This window comes from Parasteatoda tepidariorum, chromosome 8 (genome assembly GCF_043381705.1).
Source record: "Parasteatoda tepidariorum isolate YZ-2023 chromosome 8, CAS_Ptep_4.0, whole genome shotgun sequence".
NCBI classification, from domain to species: Eukaryota; Metazoa; Arthropoda; class Arachnida; order Araneae; family Theridiidae; genus Parasteatoda; species Parasteatoda tepidariorum.
Window position 1 is genome coordinate 42,437,304 of NC_092211.1, and position 11,299 is coordinate 42,448,602.

The 11,299-nt window shown below is 26.6% G+C and overlaps 1 protein-coding gene across 4 annotated transcripts in view; it reads right to left on the bottom strand.

The window, feature by feature from the left end:
* Positions 1-11,299, bottom strand: part of LOC107447369 (terminal uridylyltransferase 4) — a 94,965-nt gene that overhangs the window by 28,438 nt on the left and 55,228 nt on the right. For 3 of the 4 annotated variants that reach the window (XM_016062259.3, XM_043040574.2, XM_016062257.3), the window contains exons 9-11: positions 7,303-7,437; positions 3,938-3,999; positions 2,726-2,740 (exon numbers count right to left, since the gene is read on the bottom strand). In XM_016062259.3, coding sequence (XP_015917745.1) covers positions 2,726-2,740; positions 3,938-3,999; positions 7,303-7,437 — 212 coding nt within the window. The remainder of the gene's footprint in view (positions 1-2,725; positions 2,741-3,937; positions 4,000-7,302; positions 7,438-11,299) is intronic. The other variant, XM_016062261.3, reaches the window with a different exon arrangement.

Consider the following 11,299-nt stretch of genomic DNA (forward strand, 5'->3'; position numbering starts at 1 on the left):
TGTGATGCCAGAATTGGCATACACATATTTATTTTCTATCTTTTAAAATATCTTTCATTACTTAAGCTGATTTTTTATTAATAGAATTACATTTAAAATAAATCACAAACTTAATCTTTTTAAAACAAACATAAAATATTTATTTCTTCTCTTCCAGATCAATGTAACGGATATTTTTTTATTTCATTACTAATGCAGACTTATATATTCACTGTCGCCTCTAATCGAAAACAAAAATCTATTTATAACTTTTTATTCTAATTTTCCAACGGCTAAATGTTTCGGTTGCATGGTTGTAATAATTCTCATAAATTTGTTGGCGACTCGTGATCGCCAAGGTATTCTTTTAAACCCATATTCATAGGCTGGTTGGCTTTGTTTTGGCTACGTAATATTTCAATAAATCGTCAATTTTGGATCTCCTACCCATACTTCTGTGTCCATTGGGAACATATTACACGTACTTTTTAATTTGGCTTTTGATTAGGCAGGTCGTGGGGATTTGTCTCCCATGGCCTGACCTATTTTAATATTACTATGCAAAACTGATTCAACTGAAATTCTTATGAATGATATTTAGTTTTGTATCTCGAGCTCTGCAAATACTATTAATAAATAAAAGCTTTTTATTAAATATGATCCGGTTCAAGTATTCTTTTCATCATCTCCTGATTTCAGCATCAATCTTCAATTTGTCAATATCTTCAACTTGGCCCACTATACCATTACACAAACTCCACCCACACCTTAATATTCTATCATCATCACCACTTAAAATTGGCACCCTTGGCTTTCCTTCACCATATTTAGCTTTTTTTTTTAGTTTGTAAAATATATAAAGAGGTGAATTAACAGTTCATAATTAAATTCATTTATATTCAATTCATTTATACTCAACAATAGTAAATAAGCAGAAATTAATAACAGATTATTATTTGTTATTAATTTCTCATAAAATTACAACAAACAATTGAGCATAAACTGCTTTGAAAATTACAACTAGTTATTTGAATATGATAAAAATGCAAAATTTTACGTAATTGAATCAATGAGTCCAAAAATAAATAATCCTCATAAGAAAACCTATTCTAAATTACTTGTTCTAAAACCTATTGATACAATATCATCATGTCTTAAAGTGCAGTCATGTCCTATAAGGTCATGTCTATATATCACATACACTATATATTAATATAATGTATTACTATATATTATATACGTAGTGTATGTATACATAATGTATTATTATATATACATACACTACGTATTAAAAAGGGGCCAATAAAGTTTTATTGAACAAAGAATTTTTGATATACAGCTGACTTTGTGGCATTAACAAAAATTTATTATACATTATTTCAAAAAAAATTTTACTAACTTTAACACTTTTTCAACTAAAGATGAATATTAAATACTATTGAAATAATTAAATGAAGAAATATCTTCACAAAAAATAATAACTAAAAATGATTTTAAAATATTATCTACAAATATAATAAAATCATTTTTAAAAAAATAAAAATTGGTTAAAACTTAAGAAGATTTGTCCTTCACTAATAAAAACATATCACTAAAATTTTATTGCAAAGAAATATTTTAATTGCAATTTAAAAAATTTAATAAACATGTAATCAGAAAAAATAGATCTTATGTTTACTATTTAATTATTATTTTAAAGTATAATTATATTTAGTATAATTTCACACTATATGTTAATATGTTTATATAAAATAAATTAGTGCAATTTTATGTTTTAGTTGAATCATTCAAAATGCCTTTGAATTTTCTTTCAATAATAATTCCTATGGTTGTAGTTTAGAAGGAAAAAAAAAGGATTTTAAAAACACAACAAAAAAGCAAACAGACAAATATTCAAAAAATTTTTAAAAAAATATTATATTAATGCAAGTTATTAAAATTTATAGTTTCGTTTCTACCCTAAAAATAAAAAGTATCTATCGCTTTATAAAAAACATTGGAGGCTTTAAATTAGATTTTTTCTTCCAGGAAAGTCGACTTGTGAGATTTTCTGGGTAGGTCGAATTATATGACAGTACATAGGAAGAAAAAAAACCATCAGATTTATGAAGTTAATATTAAATCTACACACAACAAAAATTTTAATAAAAAAGTCTTACAAAACTATATTTCACTAATAACATTTTATAGTTTGAATTAACTATATTGATTTTGCAGCAATATTTCACTTTTATTAAATGATTGCTATCATTTTGAACATTTTAATATTGTTTTCAGTCATCCAACATACATTTTCAAATTAATAGTAGATCATTGAGTAATAAATATTATTGCTTACCCTTCTAAATATTCATGCACTACAACTATTTTAATTTGCACAGATTAGGCTGTTTTTAATGTTAATTATAATCATTGTGACTCTAATATACTTAGCTATATATTTTTAAAAGATTAAATTTATTTAGAAGAGATAATTATGAATTTATTTAGAAGAGATAATTAGTAATAATTATGATATTAAGGATAATTATTATTAGGATAAGGATAAAAACTATTAATTAGGATAAGTATGAAAATAAATTGAAAGAGTCAGATTAGAGACTCTTTAGGAAAGGAAGTAAAAACAAATATAACAAAAATTAAATAATAAGTTAATATATTAGTTTATTAAACTATAAGGTGGGGTGATATTTATTAGAAATAAGTGGCATTTAAGTTGCAGATCCAAACATAAATAAATACTTACCACTTCAAGCCGTATCTATATTAAAGAGAAAAAAATAATAAATAAAAGGAATAAAAAGGATTTTAAGTTGAATGATGATGACAATGAAAAATTATGAATTGCTTAAAGTCGAAATAAAACATCTTGCAGTATATAGTTTTAATATTAATAATTTCTGCTAAGTCTTAAAAAAAAACGAAAGAGGTCTAAGAATAAAGGTCTAGAAGATTTGCAAATGATATAGTTACTTATCATACTAAGTTGATAAAGATATGTTGAGGCATTGTAGATAAGGCAGAAAACGTAAATAAAATACATTAATCTGGAAAAAACAGATCGTGCATGTTAATTAGTGAATGGTCCCTGTTAATTTTAATCAATAATACTGAATGAATACATTTATTATAAAGAATCAGAAAAGAAAAGATTAAATAGATGGGAAATTTATTTTAAAAAATATTGATTAAAAAATGTTTCTTTAAGAGAAAAAGAGAAATCATAACTATTAGAACAGATCATCAACCTTTATTGTTGAAATAAAATGCCTTACCATTTCTCCTCCTTTACAGCATGTGCTTTTAAGATTGAATAAATAAAATGTTATTTGAATATATACAATAAACCAACAAACAATTAATAATTAGGGACATCTTTTTTACAGGTAAGTTAATTGTGACTTTGGTAAACATTCTCATTTTTATAGGATTAGGCAAATGTAACCAGAGGAGACGAGGGAATAAAATTAACTAAAGAACTAATGCAGTATTGAACATGTTGCTTTCCTATATGTATCATGTACGCGATTAATAATAGATATTACCTTTTAAGCGATCATTTAACTGATAAAATTTTTAATAATGATACTGATTTACAAAAATATTCTTATTAGATAGGATAAATATAATTAGGGATGTTTGTCTCAATGAGGTATCGAACAAAGGGATAGAAACAACAAGTAGATTCCAGATAATTAATGCCACTATCTAGCATCAAATAATTTACAAACCCTTATGTTTCATGCTTACAAAATGGTTTGTCACACATACATAATAAAAGAGACAGGAAAGAAAAATTAGAGTGCCACCTATAGGCTATGTTGGTAGAGTAGGGATTAATTAAAATTAATGATAACTTTATAAAGATGAAGGAATAAACAATCAATATTTATAAATAACTTAAAACATGATTATGAAAATGAAGATGATTCAAAAAATTAATTAATAAAACATATACCTTTAGCTGCTTGCACAAATCAAAAGAATATTTGGTTGACAATGCTTTCATTTCAGTTTCATCTAAAGAAGTTGCAAAGTAAAACTAGTATAAATATTAATTTAACCAAATTTAAAATTTCAAAATTTTTAAATTTATAAAATTCAAAAAGTAAATCGATAATGATACATAAGGGTCAAACTAAGAAATCATGCACTTATCTGAAAGACATGTACGGACGCAATCAATAAAGATAAAATAATTACCATTTTCTTTAACTTATTATTATTTATTGCTGTTCCCCGTGGCTTCGCTTTATTAGATTTAAAAAAACAAAACAAAAAACACATATTTAAAAGTTCCTCCCATCAAAATAAAGATGAAATGTATTCAACATCATCTGCTATAGTGGTATTGCTGGAGGTCAACTATTGATACTCAAATTTTACCACAATTCAACAATTTTCTCTTTTAATCCTATTTAGGAGAGGGCATAAAAATCTATACCCGCAATACCTACCATCTCCTAAATAATTAAGACCAATTCCTAATGACAATTTCATTAAAGATTTATACTAAATAAAATATTTTAAAAAATTGTAACATCTCCTCGCATTTTCCAACTTTTCTTTTTATGAAGTAAATGAATTTGTGCAGTGAACATATCACATACATACATATATTCTACTTATGTTTAATTAGCACTTTGTACGTAGCTTTAAAATTTTTATTTTTACAATAATGACGTGAAAGTCAAAATTTAATGGCACTATTCCACTTCAAACACAGGAGCCTTAAGAAATCGTCAAACTATGATTGATGTCAATGATGCTGAATTAATTTTAGAAATAAGTTCTCTGGTAATAGCTACCTAATCCACAAATAAAGGTATGGTGATAATCACTTTAGCATAGTCATAAGTAAAAATAATTACACTACTACTTCATTTTGGGAGGTAACAAAAATCTGAAAATTCAGTTGATAATTTAAGCCGACCGCACTGCATCAGAAAGGTTCTGGGTTCGAATCCCGGGCAAGGCATGGATGTTGCGTCATTCTTTATACCATCTATCCTTACAGTGAGAGCAACGCTCGTCCATCTAATATGGTGCCCCTGAAAGAGTGGCCTACAAATCTGCCCTGTATATGCCTGAATTGACAAAATGTTAACTCAAGTGGGTATTTCAAAAAAAAAAAAAAAAATTATAACTTATAATCTAATATTTTATGATTAGTAACTTCAGCTACTAATCTTGAATTATTAATTTCTTTTTTAAAAAAAACAAAGTATTTAATAGCTTCCAAAGGGGGATAAAAATTTTTTTCATTTCTTGTGCATTTGTTGTCCCATAAACTCACAAAATACGATTTGTATCAATTATGGTTTCGTGATTGTTTTATGTCCTCTAAAACGGAGTATTACAATAATAACTAATGAAACTAAATATATTTACAACAGTAAAAAATAACCTCAGTCACAATTTTTCCTATGAAATGGATTTTTTTAAATCATTTAATTTTTTAGAGATACTTTTTAATAGCAAAACAAACAACCTATACCAGAAAAATCAAGCAATAAGCTTGTATTTTATGCAGACTACTTTGGTTATTATTAGCAATGACTGCATAAAATTTCATAAGCCTAGCTTAAATATTTATGGAAATAAGGACATTTTTATAAAAAAAACTATTTTGTCTTACATTTTTTTCTTTTTTGCTATAATTTTAAAAATACTCAATAAAATTAAAAAAAAATTTTTTTTAGCAATTTAAAAATACTTACAGCATTATTGTTTCAAATTTTGAAAAGAAATTCGGTAAAAAATGAGCGAGGTATGACTATCTAAATTAGCTCCTTTATACTATGTACACACAGAAAAAATTTTAAAAATATTTTTTATAATTTTGTAGTAAATCATATTTGGCAACTAATGAAAAAAAGTCTGATCTGAATATCTTAAAAATTTGAAGAGTTTCAAGCAGTTTTTGTACTTTTTAATAGTAAGCTCAAAATTATAGGGGTTTTACCACAAATTTCATTTTGTACAATTTAACAAGATTTATTAAAAATTACATCAGCATTGTGGGGGATCATATCCCATAAAAGAATCATATCCATTTTCTTTTTTTTATACCACCATAGTTTGGTGTCCCCACAATTATTGTAAGGTATTATCATTTGTTATTCTTATGGAACACAATGAAATTTGTGGATAACCCCTTATTATTTTGAGCTCTTTTTTAAACAGAGTAATAAAATTGCCTAAAAAATTGCTTGAAATTCTTTAAATTTTTAAGACATTCAAATCAAGCTTTTTCATTAGTTGCCAAATATGATTCACTGCAAAATTATGAATTTCTTAAAAATTTTCTGCACATGCACAATATAAAAAAACTACTTTAAATAGCCATATCTAGCAGTTTTTTACGAATTTTTATCACCTTTTAAATTAATAATTTTGTGATTAATTTTTAATTGCTCAAGAAATTTTGTTACATTTTATTCAATATTTTTAAAGTTATAGCAAAAAACTGTAATGCACAGTATAAAAGAACTACTTTAAATAGACATATCTTATGCAGTTTTTTTTCCGAATTTCTTTCACCTCTTAAATCTACAATTTTGTGATTAATTTTTAATTTCTCCAGAAACTTTGTTCAATTTTATTCAATATTTTTAAAGTTATAGCAAAAAAATGTAAGACAAAAAATAATTTTTTCATAAAAGTGTCTATATCTTCTTAAATGTTTAAACTAGTTTTATGAAATTTTATGCTGTCATTGCAAATAACAACCAAAGTAATCGGTCCAAGCTACAAGTTTAATGCTTGATTTTTCTTGCATGTGTGTAAAAAAATACTTATTTTCTCTTGTAATTTATTGTCGGTCACTGAAACGTCTGAAAGATTTCAACTTTATTGCTAATATTTCTTGAAAAATTTAAAAAATTTTAAAAACTGAAAGTGTCTCTTCCACTATTGCAGGGCAGTGTATATATATATAAACACATATTATAAAAGAAAAACCTACTAAACACAAAATGCTACATGTTTGCCATCCTTTGTTTAATGTATCACTGTCTTTTTCGTTCTAAAAAATATTAAAATTCCTTTTAACAGTTTCAAAACATATGACGTCTAATTCTTTTGGGAATTTAAATTACAATATCCTTAACATTAAGCCAAAGTGCTTAAAAAACATTTTGTTCAAATTCAAGTTGTTTGCATGAGAGTCAGTATTTCTTATAAGCATCTTCAAATAATACTGAATTCTCTACATATGCTAATAAAGTACCAAAATTTAAAATAAAAAAAAGATGCATCGAATATTTAAAATTAAATTATAGCAAATGTGTAACAAATATTTAGAATAATTTTTGAAATTACTTTCTGAAGAGTCTGAATCAGCATCACTTGCAGGTGCCAAAGAATTCTCATAAAAATTCTTAAAACAATATTGCACATGTTCAGCAACTTCAGATGATTGAACCGACTCAGCAATGTTCTTCCCAGTAAATGGATCTAAAATTAGGATAAGAATGTAAACTAAGACAAAAAAATAAATAAATAAAGGTTTTAAATAAAAATTAATTGTAAAATCTAAGAAAAAAAACTGAATTAATTGAATTTGGATATAGGGAAATATGAATTGTATAATAATATTAAAGTCAAGTAATGCAATAATCTTAGAGTAAACACAAAACATAAGTTCATACAAAGAATATTTTTATTGCATCCACCAAGAATCATTGTTATTTTAAAAAACTATTATGTTAAAGATAGAGAAGTCATGCACAACTTTCCTAAAAGTAATTTTAAGAAATGTTGGAAATATTTTAAGAACTATTGAAAAATGTTCACTTCCAATGGCATTACTAGGGGTCTGTCCAGACATTTTGTGAAAGGTCCGGTTTTCGTGAAATTGTGAAAAAATTACTCACATTCTTTCAACCAGGGTTCTGCTTTTATGAATTTTTGCAAATAGGGTCCGGTTATCGCAAAAAATTTTTTCAAGGAGTTTTTAAATTGTTAATAGATACAAGATTATGCTCAGCACTGTAAAATTACAATTAAAAAAATTAAATTTTCAAAAATAAACAGCAATTGCTGCTTCTAAATTAGAGATGCAACATATAAATATTTGGCATTTAGCCTATACTGCTGAACACAGAATATTCATTTCGAAGGAATAATGGAAGAATCGTTTGCCGAAGACAGAACTTAATTCGTTTACATCCATCTTTCTTGTTTTCTGCCCTGGGTTTATTCAATTAACAAAACAATAATAAAGATAAACAAATTTGTGAAGGGTCCGATTTGATTAAAAGAAAAATCATTTTATGAAGGGTCCATTTTTAAGTTAAAATATTTTGTGAAGGGTCCGTTTTTATGAAAAGATATTTTGTGAAGGGTCTGTTAACATACCCAAATTACTTCTAAACAGATCCCTGATTACTTTGGAATATCATTGTGCTCATTTTTTTTACATAAGGCTCATTTTTTCTTTAAAAAAAATAAGGCCTTTAGCATATCTTTCCATCTAATTCTGTCTTCTGTAACAAGTTTGGCCCTAAGCTCATTAACTCATTCAATGTCATACGTTGTAAAGCAAGCTTGGATCTTCCTCTAACTCTTTTTCCTTCTGATGCCCCTAGTGAGAGCAACAGATATTATTTTCGCTCTGAGCATTTTAAATATGTGACTAAGTCAGTCCCATCTCCGTGTTTCCCCTTCGATTGTCTTTATTTTGGTTTATTTTAAAAAGAATTTTGCTTGTAACCTTATATAGCTAAAAAAAATTTTACAATTCATCTCAAGCATTTGTTCTGAAAGGTTTTCAATTTTTATTTTTCCATTTTTGTCTGTTTCCACATCTCTAAATCATAAAGTGGAACTGGTCTGACAATTTCTTTGTACACTACTATTTTTTCTTTAATTTCAATATGCAGTGCACTCCACAATTTATGCAGTTATTTAAAACATGTTCTGAATTTAATTATTCTCTACCTTATATCTCTGCCTTTTTTATCAACAGCTGAACTGGTTAATAATTAAATGATTCTACATCATCTATTTCTTAATTTTTAATTTTCAAAAACTTTTCTTTGGATTAATTCAAATTCTCTATGTAATTGACAGAATATGATTTTAAGTTGAATTGTCATCAGACATAGAAGGTTAGGTAGAGGTATTTTTTCAATTTCTCAATTCATATACATATATACGTATATATACACACAAACTCACACATACACAATGATACCTCCTATTTAAAACACTCCTACCAAGCGGATGCCTCTCATTATGGGCATACTTTTAATTCCCTGTAAATAAAACATCATTTACCTTCTCTGCAAAATGGACACTCCCGTAACCAGACGTGGACAGACATTTATGTCCTGAAACGTTAGTTTCTATCCTTACAAACTGGACAACAATTTTTCTAAATTTGAAAGAAAAAAACTTTCCGCTTTAAATTCTAAGGAAAAAAATACGCAACTCTCCATTATTTTTAAAGCCTGTAATTTCTTTACCTTATCCCCAACTAAAAATATTAAGCTATTTCACAACTAAAAAATCCATTATTCTCCTTCCCCCTTCCTTCATGTTTACAAAGTAAGGAGATAAAATGATACTGCTCATACGAAATATTTCAGACAGTGGCATTTTTTGATTTTTTCATCTGAATGATACTGGTTATGAGACCCCACAAGCTGATATGATGCCTTAAATGCTCTCAATTTCTCTTCCCCACTGAAATTTTTTTTCTACATATAATCAATTTGGAGACTATATTTAACACAGCTGGGTAAAAAAAAGAGAACAGAAATTTAGTTATTGAGGTGTTCATATACAAACAAAACATTTAATTAGACATTTCACAGATGGTCAATTGTGAATATGACAACTCTATAGCCTCATGCATTACAGGTACGCATAGCTGTTTTCGTTTTTTTTTTCTTTGTGCAAATTGGGTGGTTTACTTTTAAGGAGGTACAGTACAAGACCCGTTAGCCGGAAATCGGAAAACCAAAAAACCGGAACGAAATTCGATAAATTTTCCCGCCATTTTTAAAAAAAATATTTTTTTCCTCATAAGATTTCAGGATTTTTCTTTCTTTTTTGAAAGATGTTCACCTTACCATCATTTTGGAAATAATCATTAGTGTATTACTTCATTGTTTTTTCTTCTTTTTAAGATTATTTCCAAATATATATATTTTTTTAATTGGGTTTAACAATAAAAAAACGACTTTTTGTAGTGATTCAGAAAACCGGAAAAATCAGTTATTCGGAATAGCGATGGTCCCGATCGTTCCGGATAATCGGTTCCCTACTGTATTACATTTTCTATTAAGTAATAGTGATGATTCAGGGGGAATTACTTTATTTTTTATCAAGTGATTTGAAATCTAATAATCAAACTGACAAAGTGACATAGGACTAAAAGCGCCTATCCAGTATGATTAACTTGAATGTATGTGTAAATAGGAAAAACATACTATTTCTCTGCAGCCACATCAAGAATTGTGAATACATATTAAATGTTTTCAAATCTGTTTTTCTTTTTTTTTTCTTTTTTTTTTTTTTTTTTTTTTTTTTTTGCATTAAAAAGTATTTTTTAAAGTTTAAAATAATATCATTGTAAATAGTTACTTTAGACTATTTAACTTTTTTCCATATGATTGCAATTATTCTAAAATAAATTTATAATGTTAAACTTTGTTATTAATGTACTCTTTCTGTAAACGGACAACTCTCATAAGAGGACAATTCGATTGCTCCCAAGAGTGTCCGAGAAAGAGTACATTAAAAAGTATTTTTTAAAGTTTAAAATAATATCATTGTAAATAGTTACTTTAGATTATTTAACTTTTTTCCATATGATTGCAATTATTTTAAAATAAATTTATAATGTTAAACTTTGTTATTAATGTACTCTTTCTGTAAATGGACAACTCTCATAAGAGGACAATTCGATTGCTCCCAAGAGTGTCCGTTTAACAGAGGTTTCACCGTATACTAATATATAAATTTTTGCCAATTTTTGAAAGTCTTCGACAAACGCGAATCTTAGCAATTTTTATGAATAATTTTTTTCCCATAGAAAACTACTTTACAGTAGTTTGCATGAGGCTTATTACTGTTATTACTGTACCGAAAGTTACTGCAATTAAATAAAAAATACTGATTTTTTCAGAAAAATTCATTTTGACATAATTTTGAGGATCAAGTTAAATACATATTTTTCGACCCAGAGGAAGATCATTCGCCAATACTTCAGCAAAATTAACGATTTTATCACATTTGGCAATGTGGCGAATGTTTGGTTCAGGCCCTGTATGCATGCATATGTGTGTATATATATATATATATATATTCT